The sequence below is a fragment of the Oryza glaberrima genome, chromosome 12 (genome assembly GCF_000147395.1).
Source record: "Oryza glaberrima chromosome 12, OglaRS2, whole genome shotgun sequence".
Classification (NCBI taxonomy): Eukaryota; Viridiplantae; Streptophyta; class Magnoliopsida; order Poales; family Poaceae; genus Oryza; species Oryza glaberrima.
Genome location: NC_068337.1, coordinates 1,769,838 through 1,789,545, shown reverse-complemented (window position 1 = coordinate 1,789,545; position 19,708 = coordinate 1,769,838). Strand labels below are relative to the sequence as shown.

The following is a 19,708-nucleotide window of genomic DNA, read 5'->3' as shown; positions in this document are numbered from 1 at the left end:
TCCTAAAGAACGATTTTTGTATGAAGGGCATTGATTATTCAATCCAAGAACTTAAACACAAATGTGTGTATACATATATGGTTTCTGTTTACTTTCACCCATATTGGGACTAAATTGAGACGGTTTACAGGTTACAATCACATATGACTTGTGTAAAAACATTAAACTGACGCCAACCGATGTATCTTCGGACTTCTTTTCTGAATCCCTATTATGATCATCAGGGACTTAAGTGGTTAGCTTGCGGAGAGCAGTGGTGGTCTTGGAGCCTGACTGCCTTCCCAGATGCTTGGAGATGTAATCTCCAGCATCCATGAGCTTGTTGAGGTCAACATTGGTCTCTATCCCCAGTCCATGGAGCATGTACACAACGTCCTCCGTCGCGACATTGCCGGTGGCGCCCTTTGCATATGGGCAGCCTCCCAGTCCTGACACTGATGAGTCCACTATGTTGATCCCCAGCTGGTAATACAAAAGGAAATGTTAGGCCAACAGAGCATTTCTGGTTGTTCTGTGTCTGTTTTTCAGTAAGATGGTTTGTTCATTGGCATTGGCAGGATGTGAAGTGTGGTTGCTTACTTGGAGAGAGACCAGTATGTTGGCAAGGGCTTGGCCGTATGTGTCATGGAAATGGACGGCGATCTTGTCCACTGGAACAAAAGACATTACAGCTTCAAGCATAGCAAGTACGCTACCTGAAACAAATAAGATAACAAGGAGCAGGAAATTCCCAATGAGAAGTGGCTCATACTATCATGTAGAAAAGTTCGAACAATTGAAATCACATGATTAGCAAGTAATGTGTCGGCATGTTTTATGGATTAGGACTGCAATGCTTTCGAAAAAAACGTATCATCGCTTTTGAAAGTAGTTTTAAATGCGCAAAAATATATAAACCAGGAAATGACATGCTGAAAGCAGTAAAGGCAACAAAATCAATACCTGGTGTACCAACACCAATCGTGTCTCCGAGTGAGATCTCCGAGCAACCCATGTCATAAAGCTCCTTAGCTACATATGCTACCTTTGATGGATGAATTGTGCCTTCAACAGGGCAACCAACCACACATGAAACATACCTATGACAATCAAATTTTGCAAATTCTCAGATCAGATTGCTGTCTGTTCATTTTAACTTTCAGGCTCGATAGATCATCAAGCTTATGTGACTTACCCACGGATTCGTATTCCATGTTTCTTGGCAGAAGTTACAACATCATGGTACCGAACAAGGCTTTCCTTGATGGTACAATTAAGGTTTGACTTAGAAAAGGATTCAGAGGCAGATGCGAAAACTGCAACTTCTTTTGCACCAGCTGCAACAGCAGCCTCAAATCCCTGGATAAGTGGAGATAAGGTTGATTCATCACAATAGATCAAAAGTCTCCAAAAAACGATATGTATAGATAGTCTATTGGTGCTATGGTGCTAGTATATTGTAGAGTCTCCCAATAATAGAATAGAACCAGACATACTCTGAGGTTAGGAGTTAACACTGGAAACCGCACATCTGGCACATGCTTAATCCCTTCAACCACATCCTTTGCATCTGCTAGCTGCAACTCCAAATTGAGTGATAAAGGTTAGCTATTTGAACTTGAACTGCTACCAATTTTATCGTGTTTTTGTTCTGCAATGAATTTTGCAATACAAGTTTTACAAGCTAATGTCCCAATTTTAACATTTTTTGTTATGTAATAAATTTTGCGGTACAAGTTTTACAAACTAATGTCATACAAAAAATTGATAGTGAAAGAAGTTAGATGGAATTATCAGTAACAACTTCTGATGAGAAATTAAGTGCTATCAGATATGCATGAGTTTCTCATGCAGCATGACATGCTAAATTCTTAGAAAAGGCGGTTCGTTTCTTCACCTAATCTGAGTAAATACTGACAAAAAACAAATCAAGAGCTATCGTGACAATCTCTCAAATGTCTGTGATTTAAATTAATGTATGATACTAGTACACGTCTTCACCTAATCTAAGTAATTACCTGTGGCACCCATTTTGGGGACACAAAACTTGTGGCTTCAACTACTGATAGACCAGAAGCCACCAATTTGTGTATCAGTTCAATCTTTACAGATGTGGGTACAGTATTCTTCTCATTTTGCAGACCGTCCCGTGGTCCAACTTCAACTATCTTCACAAACCTTGGAAGGTCCCATAAAACCTGAAAACCAGTTAATCATCAATTGAGAAAAGGAGTAACTTGTGGTAATACATTACGATCACTATACTTCATCAGCGGCCATTTTCACTTATTTAGTTATAAAGGTAAATAGAGAAGACTGACATGTTGCATTGCCACAGTCATAATGCTACATGTGAGTTCATTCCTTCTATTTGAGGCGGTCTGATGAAACCTATAACAAGGAAATGAAATTGAATACACCCAATCACCCATGAGCCATTTCAGTTACACATGATCAAACTACCTTCCGTGGAAGAGCTCTGAACTCCATATCCACCCCATTGCAGGATGAATCAGTATATTGGCCTTGCATATGCCATGAATGAGCACTGCTGTGAAAGATCGTCTGATTGTTGCCACCATTGCGATGCTTGTAACTGAAAGTAAGTTCACATGGTCATATCATACGAGTTTCAGGGCATACTTCAGTAATAAAATTCTACTGTCACTAAAGTAAACTAACAAGTTCCTGAAGAAAAATAGAAGTGTTGCAAAGGTGGAAATGTACATGATTTGCTTAAACCTCTGGAAATACTGGAAAAACATTCCGCGTCAAAGTAAAAATACCGACAAAGCAACAACTAGGAAAGGAAGAAATGTAGCACGGTAAAGTTTGCAACAGTAGAACACTAGAACTTACTTGTTGGTGTTGCTGTCATCAACACTTGCTCTGCAGGCACTTGGAGAGAACCTTTCAAGTCTGTTAATACTCAACTTTGGCAGGTCCCCAAGACCAAGTGGCTCCTCGAGGCTTGACATTCTGTGAAGCAGGAGGCGTTACAATTTTAACAACTATGTTGAGATGAATCTTGATATGTTAATATATAAAGGACACGCCCGGGGTGGGGGAGTTGAGGAACATAGTCAGAAATGGTGCACTAGTCCGCATGGAAAGGAACGTTTGAAATCCAATCCAATGGGACTCGCAAACCATGTCCATTCTCCCGGCATGGTCAATGTGCAGTGTGTAATGCTTGCTTGCACACCGGAACTCGAACTTGGCCCGACTTCTTCTTTAGATATTGAATTGCACATGAGATACTCACCCTAATTAATTATCCATCAAGCAGGTCTCTTTAACCATTCAATCATGAAATGCCATGCTTGATGAACTAATATATGATGATGCCCAGTAACTAGCAGCAAAAATGGAACAGCGCCAACTGCTCTGTATTAATTCAATTTTTTTCCTTGTAAATACTCAAAGCAAACCAAGATACTACAAACCCACGCTGCAACCTCTCCATGAAACCAAATCAAGCAGGCCAATCGGCAACATACTTGCTACGAAGAACAGGGAACAGAAAGGGGAAAGAACCAAGAAGAAACAAGAAATCACATACCTCAATCGAACGACGAATTCGAAGCAAACCCGATCGAATCGCACCCGAGATTGAGGGATATGGGGCACCGAACTCAACAAGCCTTACTTGAATCCGACGCAAAGGAGAGAGCAGAGCGCCGAAAATGGAGGCCGCGGCTTGCGCCTCCGCGTCTCCGCCAAGGGAAAGGAACTGGTCGGCGAGGTCGCGCGTGGACCCGGTTCACGGTGAGATCCGTGGTGCAGCGCCCTGGGCCCCAGGTGTCAGTGGGAGTTGGCTCACGGGACCCGGTCCAGGGAGTTGAGTCTGGCGGGCTGTGCGGACGCAGTGGCGTTGGTGGTAGGTCTCGTTCCCGTTTTCTAGTTCGGTGAGCGGCCAGCCGACCACCTAAAAACCCCGGACTCCTTATCGGATTCGGTTTTTGGATAATTGTGCATTACCTTTGCATGGTCATGAACCCATGGTCTTCATATGTAGTAGTAGTAGATTTGTAGCGAAGAATAATGATGATGGTGATTATGAAAAATATTCATGGTTGTCTATATGTTCAGATCAGAATGAATCAATCAGCTGATACGATCTGGATTTGTGGTCTTGTCTCATGACAGCAACGAGACCCGATTCGCAAATTTGTATTTAATGATCTCTGTTAGTGCAGACGTGGTCAGCTGAGTTCCAGAAGAAAAATCGGATTGGAAGGAGTGGTGGCCATGATTTTGTTGATGTATTTCCTCCTCGTGTTTTATAAGAGTAACCATCATCCGTCCTATTCAATTCAATTTATGGTTGAAATAGCAATCGTCATTATAGCACTAGATAAATTATACATACGTGTTTTGCAACAAATATAAAAAAAGGACAAATAATATCAACGTATATATAAAAAAAGGAAAAAAATCAAATTGAGGCCGAAAGGGATAAGCCTACTTTACACGGCAACATATCATATGCACACAAACCCTCACGTGTACACACGTGCACACCAACTAAAAAATATCACCAAAAAATCTAGAAAAAATCATACACATACTTTTAATTGTATTACACCTAGGGTTAAAATCTTAACGTCAAATTCATTATATTTTAGCCGTAACGAAAAAAACAAAAAATCTGACAGTTTTAAGGTTGCAATTTTGTCAGAATTTTATCTTTTTTGTTATTCACTATGTAGAATGAATTTGAAGATGCGACTTTGCACGTAGATGTAATACTATTGAAAGTACATGTATGAATTTTCCTAGAATTTTTTGTGATAATTTTTAGTTGGTGTACATGGTGTGTACACGCGAGGGCATGTGTGCATAGGATACGCTCCCACTTTACACACCTCAACTATTATTCTAAATAACGCCCCTCAACTTTAAAACCAGGATACTCAATACCCATCAACTATTAAAACTGTCTGGCTGATTTACCCTCTCAAGGTTGTTTTCACTAGATTAAAGGGGCCTTCATGCATGACCAGTCAGCTAAATCAAAATTAAAAAAATAATATGGATCACACATTCATGCGTTGGAGGAGCAATTAGTTATCTACATGATTTGAAAGAGCTCAAGCAATAAATCTCATTGTGCAAATTGCAATTGCTGTAGAGAAAGATTTTTCAGCGATTCGAGCATTGTCGCCAGGGAGAAGATAAGAGGACACTACCAGGGAAGAAAATTACACAGGACTTCTTTGCGTGACAGCTGTATAATACGAATCTCAAAGCAACATGTTTTCTTCCCTGATTTCCCCAGATACTTGACGAGTAAACGCGTTCTCCTGCTGCCGCCGCACGCCAATCCCAGGTGGTCTCACTGCATCCCCTGCAATCCTCGGCGGTGCCCCCTCGCTCCAGCCCTTCCTTGTGTCCTTGTGGGCTGTGGCCCTCCGCTCCTCTCGTCGCAGCGGCCAACGGTGCTAGCCGCAACTCAATGGCTTGCACGCATCGACCAGCTGACTTTTTGTTAGACTGACTATGCAAGCGGTGGGGATTATCACTTAGTTCTCGCCAGCGCTTACGTTGTCTCAGATGAGGCGGACCAGGAGGTTTTTTCGGAGCTGTCAATTGGAAAGAAGTTCAACAGCTAAAAGACAATAGAGTAGGCATGCCTATAAGATTTTACCATGGTCTTGGTGATGTGCTAAGCAATGGTGGTTACAGGGCTAGAGATTGGCTCATGGTGGAGCCAAGAGCATCTCACTAACACTAGTATCGGCAATTACGAGTTTGCGACGATGCCAAGATTGTGCACACCTTATTGACAAAATCACCACTTGGGTGCTTGACAGAGCTCTCGACACTTTAATTTCCTCATCCTTGTGGCATCATTTTTGCAGTTTCGTCCATGTCCGACGTGGAGGATAAGGCAAAAATACCAAAATGACCTTGTAGCCACCTATAAGGTGGTAGTGCTCTTGTTGTTGCTAGTCCAGTCTAACTTCCATGTTGCTAGAGGCCCGAAGGGCACCTCCGCATAAACAAAGCTAGAGCACAGCTTTGCATGGCATCCTCCCTATGGCTCTAGTTGCCTAGAGTTTGGTAGGTAATCTTTCCTGCACGCCCCCCTGACTTTGCATTGCATCCTTCGGTGAGCTCCGTCCCTTGCTTTTGACGCGGCATCCACCTTTGAGCTCTCCACCGCTGTTTGCATACTCCCACTGTCCCACATCTCATCGTCCTCGACTATCCAAGAATAATTACATCATGCCAGAAATATCTACACAAATTAAATGAGTTAGTAAGCTTGTCCTCTAATTTGATGTGCATAAGTTGATATAAATGAAATTGGATGGATGCCAAACTTTTGAGCTAATCTAATTACATAGTAGTAGAAGGGAAAAAAAAAAGAAATAACACCATAAAGAAATTATCATACTTGTTTCTGGTTTCAATACAAACTTTTTTCCTCTAAACTTATACTTCCTCCGTCCAAAAATGTTGATACCTTGAGATTCTGAACGGTTAAATTCCAGGACCTATATTTTCAATTTTCTGCGCTTGAGAAAATAAAAGGGAAAATGTCATGTCTCCTCCCGTTAAACCCTAGCTTAAGCCCCCTTCCTCTTCTCCGCGCCTCCGCCTCCGCCTCCGGTCTCCCCTCTCCTCACACGCTCCGGCTCCGACGGACGATTCCCACCCAGTAATGGCGATGTATTTGGACGAGCCGCTCGACGCGGAGAAGGGCGAGGCGGCGCTGCGGCGGCTGCGCGACGCCGACCCGGCCCTCTACCTCTCCCCCTCCGCCGACCTCGCCGCCGCCGCCCGTGAGGCCTCCAAGCACCTCTACGCCTCGCTCGTCCCCTTCTCCCCCGCGCAGCCGCCCCCGCTCTCCAACCTCCTCGCAGGCCCCGCCTTCGACGCCGAGCAGATTTGGTCCCAGATTGAGCTGCTCTCCCGCCCCCTCATCCCCCACCTGCGCCGCCAGCTCCGCCGCCTCGAGAAGCAACCCCCGTCTCAGCCGCCGCCTCGTACGGAATCGAACTCCGCTGATGCCGAAGAGAAGTCAGAGGAGGAGGACGAGGAGGATGGTGAAGGTGACGAAGAATTGGAGGAGTTGGACGATGTAGATGATGAAGAGGAGTCAGAGGAGGAGGAAGAGGAAGAGGAAGAAGACAAAGAAGAATTGGAGGATAAAGCAGGGAATCAAGTGGAGGACGAGTTCTTCAAGATAAAGGATCTCGATAAGTTCATGGTAAAGGGGGAGGAGGCGGAATATGGTGGTGGTGCCAAGCAAGGGAAGAAGAAGAAGAAAACAAAGAACTGGATGGAAGAAGATAGTGATGAGGAGGAAGAGGAGGACCTTGATGAGGATGAGGACAATGAGGATGAAGAAGATGACGATGAACACTTGGACGTAAGCATTTCGTAATCACATCCCTTGTTAAATTCTTAGAGACCAGTATTAGCTCTCATAAAGAAGATTGATATATAGAACCACTGATCTAGAAGTATCTCAGGAGTAGACACCGGAATTTCTGTAGTCGCAAAAGATAGTATCTGTATTACCTCAGGAAATTGAGCATATGGATTAAGTTTTAAAACAGTTTCCCGCTTGAGCTAATAGGCTTATATTGGGAGCTAGCATTGGGTATGGTTTAATGCAAGATGTATGCTTGCTAAATGTGATTCTTAAGTATCGTTTTTTATTAATATAGTTGGAAGACTTTGACGATGAAGAAGAAGAAGAAGAGGGTGCAGTTGGAGATATAATGTAAGCCTTTATGCTATTTTCTGAAAATGCTCATATCATGATTGATAGAATCACAGAATGCGAAACAGTTCGGGTTTCCGCACAGTGTTTTTTATCTTTAAGTGATTATATACTGGGATATCAGATGGTTTTAACTACATTTGAATTGCTTTTGTGAAGATCGGTATGATATTCGTAGAAATGGAAATGGTAGTCATTTATAAATTTGAATTGTAGAATCACTTGAATAATTCTTCACAACCTTTTCCTATTTTATCATTTTCATGCTCGACACATAATTTGATCTGTTTAAGTTAACTGTCATACAATATGACCTGTTTAGCTCAGAGAAGGGCATACAAAGGCAAATGGAGTAGGAAAACAATTGGCTCCAAATAATGGCATGGAATGGACTCAATTAAATTAGAAAACATTAAGTATGTAAGACAAACATATTACATTTTCATGTAAATTGTTAAAAAAATGATGATAGCACAAGAAAATGGATTTATGAAAAAACAATTAGATTAAGCATAAGGCAAAGAAGAAGTTTGTTGAACACTAAAATATAGGTATAACCACATGTGTGGCAATGTGGGAATAGAGTGCTGTGAAAAAAACTGCCACATTCGCATAACTCATAGGATAATAGCAAAGGATACCTACAAGTTTATATGTCATGTACAAAAAGGTTGAGACACAATATCACCCTAAAAAACACAGCTTTTTAGCATATAACCTAGGCAAAACTGAGCTGTAAGTTCTGTCTACTTCTTAGCCACTGCAAATGTCCCTGGAAGGATAAGAGATCTGATTAGACAATTCCAAGATCTCACCATGCACATAAATGCATTACATCATTCTTTCCTGCCTTGTATTTGTCCAGTGGAGCCTTTACAGAAGTTTCCATATGTTGTATTGACTCAGCAAAGCTTAATCGTTATGCCCAGACTTCGGTTGTATTTAATATTTGTTCATTTATAGTATTATGCTTTGACCAGCAAAGATGATTTTTCCAGGTATAAGGATTTTTTTGAGGAAGCTGATGACCAAAAAGTAAGGAAGAAAGGTGGCTCCAAGAAAGTTCAATTCAAGGATGAACCAGATGAACCAGAAGTTGATGACAAAAATGATGATGGAAATGTTAGTCAAGTACTAGACTTACTCACTTCAATATAAACAAGTTAGGCACATGTATATTATCAGCATATTCTTCCAATTCTGCAGGATGAACAGGGTTTGTCAACTCACGAGAAGGCGCGCCTGAAGATGCATGCTAAAATAGAGGAAATGGAGAAAGCTAATCTTGAACCTAGTACGTGGACCATGCAGGGAGAGGTAATATATAATATGTTTATCCATTCATTAGTTTCTAGAACAAAACAGATTTTTAACTTTGAAACTGTTCTGGTATTAAATCATCAGTTCATGGTAAAGAAACCACTTGAAATTTTCTTGTAGGTTAATGCTTCCAGCAGACCCAAAAACAGTGCTCTAGAAGTGGACCTTGATTTTGAGCACAATGTAAGACCTGCCCCAGTAATCACTGAGGAAGTCACTGCTTCTCTTGAAGAGATGATAAAGAAAAGAATAATAGAGGTATGTGTGTTGTTCCTTTTTGGACATGGCATAATGGGCAGTTTTGCAACTTGGTTAACTTTGTTACAGTGCTGGAGAATAAATTTATTCTGGACATATATTTTTGTATTTGTGGCCTTGTGCTACTTATACTGAGGGAGCTTTACTTGTTGATTCCATGTAGGGTCATTTTGACGATGTTGAAAAGCCTTCTCCCTTGCAATTTAAATCCCCAAAGGAACAAAAGGATCTGGTATACTTTTAGTCTTGTCCAAGAACATAACTCATTGATGATAACAATAACTAATCATGTAATTGTTGTCTTACCGTTATCAATATTATTTCAACAGGACGAAAGTAAGAGCAAGAAGGGTCTTGCTGAACTATATGAGGTTTGCACTATCAGAATACAGCTTTTATTTTTTATATTCAAAGAAGTTGCTACTTAAGATCAGTTTAATGATGATTTATTGAGGGCTGGTGTTTGTGTTTGTACAGGACGATTATGCGCAAAAGGCTGGCCTTGCACCTGCACCACTTTCTATTTCAGATGAACTTAAGAACGAGGTGAGTTTAATCGCTTTCTATTATAATGACTATTGGCTTTCATGGGACTAAGGCTGTACTGTTTCTATTGTTAAGGACTTTTTTTTTCTTTTGTTTAATTGCTGTGTGATTGCATGTCATTTGTTTTTAGTTAAAAGCAAGCTGCAAAAAGAAGAAATCCTACATGTCAAAGAGGAAATCTTGAGTTCTTCTCATTGAATACATGTCATTCTATTATGACCTCCCCCCACCACACACACACACACACTCACATGTAAAAAAAAAAAGAAATCTTGTATCAATGCTTGTCTTGATTGCTAGTGTTGCTACTTTATTCAATATTTTCTTCTGTGTGTGGTGATGGTGGCAAAGGTACTTGCAATGTCTTTGAGAAAGATCTTTTGAAAGGAATTGATAATGCTGTACCTCATGAGCATGCAATTGATTAAAGTTTGTTTTTTTTATGGTAGAAGCAGACATCGATTTCTTTTGAAAAATAGAGAAGTGATTACTTGTGATCACATTGTTGTTAACTTAGTACTAACTATGTAGCAATAAGCATGCAAATGGGTCATACCGTCATACTCGGTGATTTTTAAAACTGTAATTTTTTGAGGTACCATTATCAACTTGGTGGTCTTTATAAATTTGTTCCCACCATTTCATTGGTGCTTTATGCATATTTTTTCCCCTGTAATGATATTGGAGGCTTGCTGCATTGACCTAACTTTTGTTTCCACTTAGGCAAATACCTTATTTAAGAGAATATGCTTGAAGTTGGATGCACTATCTCATTTCCACTTTGCTCCAAAGCCGGTATGGAATAGTGACAAGATATTTTACTTACATTTGTAATTTCTTTCAGCGAAGTTAACTAACAAGGTAAATATTCACTTTTCAGGTCATTGAAGATATGTCTATACAAGCAAATGTACCAGCTCTAGCAATGGAGGAGGTAAATAAAATCCTTCATTTCTCCATGATGTTTATACGGTTGAGCATTTCATGTCATGATTTCTCTCTCTTTTTGCAGATTGCACCTGTAGCTGTTTCAGATGCTGCAATGCTTGCTCCTGAAGAAATTTTTGAAGGAAAAGGTGATGTTAAAGAAGAAGCAGAACTTACACAAGCTGAGCGCAAAAGAAGAAGAGCTAACAAGAAAAGGAGATATGCAGGTAAATGTCCTTATGTTTTTTAAGATACATTCCTTCTAGCTTTTAGTATAAATATTCTGACCTGACATGGATAATGCTCCTACTTCCTCATTCAAAACATTTCATTGTTCATTCAAACATGGAAGTAGTTTGAGCAACACAAATTCAATTATAGCTAGCAATATTTCCAATTGCAAAGTTGGGTACGAGAATAGATTGAGGCCTGCTAGTTTTTCATACTTTTGTACCATACAGGATCGCATAAGGAGAGGCCAGCCAAGATGCAGAAAGATTAACTCAATACTGGGGAAACGCTTACATTATGAACAAGTAGTCAGCCATTTTTACTGTTCAGCATTACCTCTTGACCCAAGGATCCATTCATGATGAGTATTGTGCAAATGGCAACGCAGCATTGACAGACATGGAGGCAGAGAGCAGGCTAGGAAAGGTAGTGTGAAGGGTTGGGCTCCAATGCGTTTGATCACAGGATCTGTACTCTGGTGGCACAACAGACAGACAGCTGTTCCAGGTCAAAGACCCTGACGTAACCCATCTCCCGTCCCACAAGAAAAGGCGAGCGAACGTATTGGAATGTGGGATGGGTAAAAGAAATCTTTTGTTTCTTGTTACACTAGTCGTAGTAGTAGTGTAGTACTGCAATTTTACAATATCATTTTTTACACTATAGAGTATCAATGGAGTGCATGTATTCAGAGGCATATGTTCTGTTTTTGATACGTGAGGGCATTGGTTTGCAGATGTCTGAAATTTGCGTGCGGTGTATTAGTATCATTTTGATCCTTTGCTTTTTTTGCCACATTGAGGGATTAGATTGATCTAATAAAGGTGATGCAGCTATAGACTATAGTATGGCAAGAAAGCAAAATAAACATGGGTTATGGGGGATTGTACTATCAGCTACAGTAGCAGGTAGAGATGCCTGTACGCAGGTCAAGCTTGGACCCGAGAATGAGGACGTAGAGTTGGGAATCAAAAATCATGTTGTAGATACTCTGCCATGCGTCGTCATCTTCATGCACGTTACAAAGTTATCATCTTCCAGTGGAGTACAGTACACGTACATGTAGAGGGAGTAGTATACGTTTTCTGTTCGTTCCGGGTTCGCAAGACTGGAGAGGTAGATGAACGAGAGTGACGCAATGAGCTGCAATGCACCACAGCAGCAGCACAAACTCTGCACATGTGCTGCTGCGAATGCAGAGTTGGCCGTAGAGCAATGTTGTGCTGTACTACTACTGGAGACTGGACTGGCCGTCGCCATTCTAGCAAATGTCATTTGTAACAACGATACACTGGAGTATGCACAGTGGTGTACCGTGAACCAGCAAGGACGTGCGAATGCACAGTGTGTAACAGCAAATGTGCCCCAGGCAGAGGTAGCAAGCCAGAAAGTCCAACACTACACTGCATAAAGTTTTGGATCTTTATAGGATTCTCCCAACACATGATGAGTCGCACGCAGCTACTACTCCTACAGTAGCAGCTAGGGACAATTTCTTCTTCAGCTCAGGCTCAGCTGCTGAGCCGGTCGCGCCTCCCAACGCATAGGCATGCTCCCGTCGGCCCCGTCTTTCTTGTCCGCCATTACGCCAACCAGCCGCAGTAACTCAGCGTACTACTCTACTCCTACTCCTTTTCTTTCGTTTAATAGTATAGCCAACTACTAACTCCAAATCACCGTTAACTTAATAGCTACTTCATACAATAGTTAGAGCAGTCCCAACCCTCTAACTAGGATAGTGTCTATGACATTAACTACATTGATATGTAGAACTTTTAGTTTATGTGACACTATATTAATTAAGAGAGAGAGTAAAGAGAGGAAGAAACTGGGTCTCATGCAGGACACAGCTTCAACACGAGAACATATATTAATGGTCCACTTTAAAAAACCATGGGTTATAGAGTGTAGTTTCTATTGTGATGTCTTATTGACATGGTACCTTAGACACTGTTTATGGACACTATGGGTTGTGACTGCCCTTATATACTACACTATTAATACTTTGTCCTATTTATCATACACACTGCGTCTTGAAATTCGTGCTACAGCTGGCTATAAATTTGTAGTCCGCTACTCATCTCACTTCTCTATTATCTTCGTAAAATATGTTTATAGCTGGTTTATAGCCTGCTATTATACCTGCTCTTACTCGCTGCAGCATTGCTCACTACTGTACTCTCTTCGTTAAAAAAAAAAATCAAATTCTGGCCGTAAACCTGAACCAGCATAAGCCACGCTATACGTATACCAGGTTTACTAAGGCCTGCTTAATTCCAAAAACTTTTTCCCAAAAACATCACATCAAATCTTTAGATATATGTATGGAGTATTAAATACAGATAAATTAAAAAACTAATTGCACAGTTGGAGAAGAAATCACGAGACGAATCTTTTGAGGCTAATTAGTCCATGATTAGCCATAAGTGCTACAGTAACCCACATGTACTAATGACGGATTAATTAGGCTCAAAAGATTCGTCTCGCGGTTTCCAGGCGAGTTATAAAATTAGTTTTTTAATTCATGTCCAAAAACCCTTCCGACATTCGGTCAAACGTCCGGTGTGACATTCAAAAATTTTCTTTTCATGAACTAAACAGGCCCTAAACCTTGAGATGAGGTCATTGCCACCTACGGAGTATGAGGTATCATTTAACGGTTACCACGAAATATATTGGTTTCAAAAACTAAGAAGAGCACGTGATGTCGTGATAATTGTACGGTTTTGTATATGACCCTATAGTACAACTTATGTACAATTAGAGACATGTAATTATAGATCAATTAAAAAATAACATGTTCATATGTCTGTATAGTTGTTTATAATCGTTAATCAAATTTAGTGATAACATGAGTCAAACAGTTAGATCGTATGCATAATATATTTTTTTTGACCGAGGATGTACTCCCAACCCAGACGAGCCACCACCATGCTACCTGCTGCTGCTGCTGCTAGCGTTGCCCAGTGACCTTGCAGCTCGCCATGCTAGCTCCGCTGCTGCTTTTGCCCAAAGCTGCACCCCCTGCATTGCCCCTCCCCTGACCACCTTGCCTCATCTGTATCCCCCCCCCCCCCCCCCCCCCCCCTATCTTTTTCTTCAACCTCTCTTGTTCTTGCTTCTCCATTGCAGCTCACCTCCATCTCCTATTCTCCTCCTCCTTGTTGAAGGAGTTCGTGTGCCTCTACCAAGAACAATAAGAAGCCTTTCATTGGTAGCCATGATCTCGGTGGTTGACCTGTACCACGTCCTGACGGCGGTGGTGCCGCTGTACGTGGCGATGACGCTGGCGTACGCCTCCGTCCGGTGGTGGCGCATCTTCTCCCCGGACCAGTGCTCCGGCATCAACCGCTTCGTCGCGCTCTTCGCCGTCCCGCTCCTCTCCTTCCATTTCATCTCCACCAACAACCCCTTCGCCATGAACCTCCGCTTCCTCGCCGCCGACACGCTCCAGAAGCTCATCGTCCTCGCCCTCCTCGCGCTCTGGTGCCGCCTCTCCGCGCGCGGGTCCCTCGACTGGCTCATCACCCTCTTCTCCCTCTCCACCCTCCCCAACACCCTCGTCATGGGCATCCCGCTGCTCAAGGGGATGTACGCCGCCGCCGGCGCCGGCGCCGGCGCCGACTCCGGCAGCCTCATGGTGCAGATCGTCGTGCTCCAGTGCATCATCTGGTACACGCTCATGCTGTTCCTCTTCGAGTACCGTGGCGCGCGGCTTCTTGTCATGGAGCAGTTCCCGGACACCGCCGCCTCCATCGTCTCCTTCCGGGTGGATTCCGACGTCGTCTCGCTCGCCGGCGGCGGTGGTGGAGCCGCGGAGCTGCAGGCGGAGGCGGAGGTCGGGGACGATGGCAGGATGCGGGTCACCGTGCGCAAGTCGACGAGCTCGCGCTCCGAGGCGGCGTGCTCGCACGGGACGCAGTCACACTCGCAGTCCATGCAGCCGCGCGTCTCCAACCTCTCCGGCGTCGAGATTTACTCGCTGCAGTCGTCGCGGAACCCGACGCCGCGGGGCTCCAGCTTCAACCACGCCGAGTTCTTCAACATCGTCGGCAACGGCAAGCAGGGCGACGAGGAGAAGGGCGCCGCCGGTGGCGGGGGCCACTCGCCGCAGCCGGTGGTGGGGAAGAGGAAGGACCTGCACATGTTCGTGTGGAGCTCAAGCGCCTCGCCGGTGTCGGAGCGCGCCGCCGCCGCCGCCGCTGCCGGCGCGGTGCACGTCTTCGGCGGTGGTGGCGCCGACCACGGCGACGCCAAAGGTGACGACACCTTTTTTATCATCTTTTCGTGCACTTTGACTTCCCTTTTTGTTTTGCCCGCGTGTATTACATACACTGTTGTTTGCTTCTGCACAATTAATCACTCTTGTCTTGTGCTCTTGACCATCCGATCAGTATAATCAACGGTCCAGATCACACTGGTCTGCTGATTGTTTGGAGAACTCAACTGCGTATACTGATTTAATACCACATTCTTGAAGTGATTCTTTTTCACAAACTTACCTTCTTGAATTGTTAATTCATGTAAGCTTTTCTGATCTTAACAGTGACATTGACTGTTAAGTAGAGTTGAATTGTACTGTTAAGACAAAATCTTAACAGTAAACTACTGATTTGACAAAAGAAAATGTTCTTTGATGGATGCACAGGAGCTCAGGCCTATGATGAGTACAGCTTCGGGAACAAGAATGAGAAGGACGGGCCGACACTGTCGAAGCTGGGGTCCAACTCGACGGCGCAGCTCCGGCCAAAGGACGACGGCGAGGGGAGGGCGGCAGCGATGCCGCCGGCGAGCGTGATGACGAGGCTCATACTGATCATGGTCTGGAGGAAGCTGATCAGGAACCCAAACACTTACTCCAGCCTCCTCGGTGTCATCTGGTCCCTCGTCTCCTACAGGTCAATTAAGCAAACATTTTACTCACACTTTTCACATTGCCATGTTCATCATCAGTCATCTCTGTTTGTTGCATGTGTTGTTAATCTTGTGAACAATGTGATGTAATTCAGGTGGGGAATTGAGATGCCGGCTATCATCGCCCGGTCGATTTCGATCCTTTCAGATGCAGGGCTCGGAATGGCCATGTTCAGCCTAGGTTTGTTTGTGCATCTCTGATACATGCTGCATTGCTGTAATCTTACATGGTTCCATGTCTGATTGCAATGACTGAACTATGTTCTGGTTTGCAGGATTGTTCATGGCATTGCAGCCACGGATCATTGCCTGTGGGAACTCCCTTGCTTCGTATGCCATGGCCGTCAGGTTCCTCGTTGGTCCTGCCGTCATGGCTGCGGCCTCCATCGCCGTCGGACTTCGCGGGGTGCTTCTGCACATTGCCATTGTTCAGGTTAGCTGCAAGTTCAGGCTTCTGCACCAAAATGCATCCTTAACTGCAAAAGAATCTATCGTAACTCAACAATTGTCATTGAACTCTCAGGCCGCTCTTCCTCAAGGAATCGTGCCCTTCGTGTTTGCCAAGGAGTACAATGTTCATCCTAACATTCTGAGCACAGCGTATGATCTCTTTACCACCATTTTTTTAGTATTGGAGAAATGTCCCCATTTTTAGGTTTCTTTTCTTTTATGCCCTGAAATCTCTCGCCCTGTTTCCCGGTTCCCTTTTCCATTGTATCACAAACGCCATGCACTGAATTTTCTGAAAAGGGGCGCATCTTGCAGCTTTTGATGATTCCTAATCATATTGTTTTAGACTAAGAAAGCCATTTTTACTCATGATTTATCATCCACAAAGGCAGAGTCCATAACAATACCATTAACCATGATTCTATAACACTATCATTGTATCTGACATGACCATGAACTCTTGTTCTGCAGCGTGATATTCGGGATGCTGATAGCTCTCCCCATCACATTGGTCTACTACATACTGCTGGGGCTCTGAAGAGCTCTCCAAGTCTCAACTCAACTGTGCAAGAACTTGATGTTACTGACAGTTTGATTAGGATTTATGGTTCTGTTTTAGTTGCTCAGATTTTGTTTGGATGATAGGTCAGCTTAGTGATGCTAGGTGGACAATTATCCGAGGACTTTTGGGTTCAAGTGACGGCCAGCCACGGTTTCTGATTGAAGATTAGGAACATAGACATCACATTAGTGATAACAGGCATCCAATTTGTAAGACATTGAGAAGGTCTGTTTCAAATTACTGACAATGTAGTAAGACATTGAACAGTGCTTATTTAGCATTTCAATAACTGATGGTAATGCGCTTACTTAAGGAGCTACTCTGAAGGAATTTATTTTTAATCTCTTGAGAGATTAGCTCCGGATTTTCCTTTTCAAATGTTTCTGAGTTTGAGGGCTCCTTTGGAAGACAAGATTCTGAAAACACGGGAATAATCGTAGGAATAGGATGTCATGCTATAACAAATATTATAGGAAATAAATTTATAAATTTATAGGATTCTGTAAAAAGTATTGTTTTGTAGTACCATAGGAAAATCAAGAAACTTTAAGTTACAAGGATGAGAAAACATGAGGTCTAGTCTCATGTTAGTTTTCTGTCAAAATTCCTACAAAATGAGCAATAGGAATTTTAAAGGATTTTGGGGAAGCCATTTCTATGTTTCAAAAGATCATATGGGGAAATTTTTCAATGGATTTTAGGGGTTGAACGCTTTATCATCACTTGCCAACAAAAGTTGTTACACTTTGTTTAAGGTGAGGTGAATAAATTCTTAGACATAACTTACTAAGGGCAACAACAATGTATATAGCAAAAATAGTCCATATAAATGGGACCTATATATGTGGGTTTTAACTATTATAACATTCACAATGTATATAAATAGCAAATAGTATTAGGAGGAGAGAAAGTAGAGACAAATAATATATTTTATCCTATATGAGAAGCCCATATACTTATGAATTATTTTTGTTATTTTCCTTACCATGGACTAGTTCCACAATGTTGTTAGGTGACTGGATAAAATATTGTATTAGTTATGAACTAGTTTTACACTATAGTTATGAACTATATTGTATTAGACTGAATAAAATAAGTCAAAGGGAATCTTGCCACATTTTTTAAGTTATTAACACATGAGACCGACTCCCTCTATTTCAGGTTATAAAACGTTTTGACTTTGGTCAAAGTCAAACTACTATAAGTTTAACTAATTCTGTAGAAAAAAAATAATATTTACAACACCAGCATAGTTTCATTAAATCTATAATTAAATAAAATTTCATAATATATTTGTCTTGTTTAAAAATATTACTATTTTTTTCTAAAGAATTTATCAAACTTATAGTAGTTTGACTTTGATCAAATTGAAAACATATTATAAGCTGAAACGGAGGGAGTAGTTAGAGGGGAATCTTATTAACGGTGGTTACAATCAAACACTTACCAAATTGATTAAATTTGTCTAACCTTAGGTTTGCACACTATGGTAAAATGTAGCTTACAACCAAACATTCTCTAATCCTTTAAAATTTTCTCTATGTTTCTTTTTATCTACTTTTCCTTTGTTCCAAAGAAGCGGAAAGATGGAATCTTTTTGCCACTTTTTTCAAGTTTCAAATGAAGAAAAACATGCGTAGCATTTTGCGCATCTTTTCTAGTACTACTCCCAAGTATAACAAAAAGTTTGGGCCCAAAATTAAAAGGCTAATGGCTGGCCTGTTTGCTCGAAACAGCAGGACAGAAAAATGATTGTGTTGGGAGTCAGACAAAAGTGTTGGCTTTAGGCATGCGCACTTGAAGGTTGAAGCAGCAACCGACGATTATACTCCACTCTTCTCGTCCTGTGACAGACTTGACACGGTTGGATGTCTCTGAAGCTTATAACCAACGGTAATTTTATCATTTTTGCCGAGACATATTTATTATTATAAAATTTGGTATATTAGCATATCATGATATAAAAAAATTTAGTATAAAATTTATATACTTATAAGGACCGTAAAAATTCTTTAGTACCAATGCATGGATCTTGTGAAGAAGATTTTTTTTACTCTTCATCACACTCTTTTAGATCATCTGGCATAGTACACGGTTACTAAGGGTTATTAGACATATCCACAGACCTAATTTACAAAATCGTGGAATAAATTGGTCAAGTTTAAGAGAAGGTAAACTCAAAATATAGATAAAATTTATACAATTTGTCAACGAAATTGCAACGGTTTTTAGAGCAAGTAGTTTTTATTATTTTTTCGGTTTAGATCCCAACCTATGTATTTTGAATTTGTTTTATATCTCTTATATAGAGCTGGGTATTCTTTTTACATTAATATACTCCCTTAGTCTCGTAGTATAGCAATCTATGATTGGATGAGATATTTTAGACCTATTCAAATTCATTATACCGTGAAATGTTCCATCTGGTCCTAACTTGGATAAAGGGAGTAGGGGTGAAAAGGGATGGATATTTCCGTCCAGTCGCCCGCCCGTATTATTTTGGAGCAATTTCGGGTCAAAAATCCGGGTACTCGGGTGTTTGTACAGATATCGAAGCCGAATTCGGGTACATTTTGGCTGATACGTGATCGGATTTGAGAGGGTGGTATCCGATGGATACGGATTATCCAATAAATAATACAGATATTACACGGTGTCTGAATTGATACCTATTCGTTCCGTATTTATGACCGATATTATCCATGTTTGTATATGTATTCGATACTATCTATGTCTGACCCGATTCCAATTATTAAATATGGGTTAGGATATGGGAAGGATGC

General features: G+C 41.7%; 3 protein-coding genes across 4 annotated transcripts; 2 read left to right on the top strand and 1 right to left on the bottom strand.

Annotated features, from left to right (window-relative positions):
* Positions 1-13: 13 nt before the first annotated feature.
* Positions 14-3,931, bottom strand: LOC127757557 (hydroxymethylglutaryl-CoA lyase, mitochondrial-like). 2 transcript variants are annotated; one of them, XM_052283095.1, is made up of 10 exons: positions 3,542-3,931; positions 3,245-3,366; positions 2,839-2,958; positions 2,443-2,575; positions 1,998-2,177; positions 1,476-1,556; positions 1,175-1,338; positions 943-1,079; positions 580-695; positions 14-462 (listed from the first exon to the last, which is right to left on the bottom strand). In XM_052283095.1, the coding sequence occupies exons 3-10, from the start codon at positions 2,955-2,957 to the stop codon at positions 229-231; spliced, it is 1,164 nt and encodes a 387-aa protein (XP_052139055.1). In that variant the 5' UTR covers position 2,958; positions 3,245-3,366; positions 3,542-3,931; the 3' UTR covers positions 14-228. The 2 variants fall into 2 exon arrangements, with proteins under 2 accessions (XP_052139055.1, XP_052139054.1); XM_052283094.1 differs by lacking the exon at positions 3,245-3,366 and having other exon boundaries at positions 3,542-3,930.
* A 2,565-nt stretch (positions 3,932-6,496) lies between these two features.
* LOC127757556 (M phase phosphoprotein 10-like) lies at positions 6,497-11,777 on the top strand. Its single transcript, XM_052283093.1, has 12 exons — positions 6,497-7,360; positions 7,662-7,717; positions 8,716-8,839; positions 8,924-9,034; positions 9,158-9,295; positions 9,459-9,527; positions 9,625-9,666; positions 9,773-9,841; positions 10,565-10,636; positions 10,722-10,775; positions 10,854-10,995; positions 11,230-11,777. Exons 1-12 carry the CDS (start codon positions 6,650-6,652, stop codon positions 11,268-11,270), a joined length of 1,629 nt encoding a protein of 542 aa, XP_052139053.1. The 5' UTR covers positions 6,497-6,649; the 3' UTR covers positions 11,271-11,777.
* A 2,325-nt stretch (positions 11,778-14,102) lies between these two features.
* Positions 14,103-17,214, top strand: LOC127756550 (probable auxin efflux carrier component 1d). The gene is made up of 6 exons (XM_052281899.1): positions 14,103-15,258; positions 15,648-15,897; positions 16,009-16,094; positions 16,189-16,346; positions 16,437-16,513; positions 16,835-17,214. Exons 1-6 carry the CDS (start codon positions 14,220-14,222, stop codon positions 16,899-16,901), a joined length of 1,677 nt encoding a protein of 558 aa, XP_052137859.1. The 5' UTR covers positions 14,103-14,219; the 3' UTR covers positions 16,902-17,214.
* Positions 17,215-19,708: the final 2,494 nt, after the last annotated feature.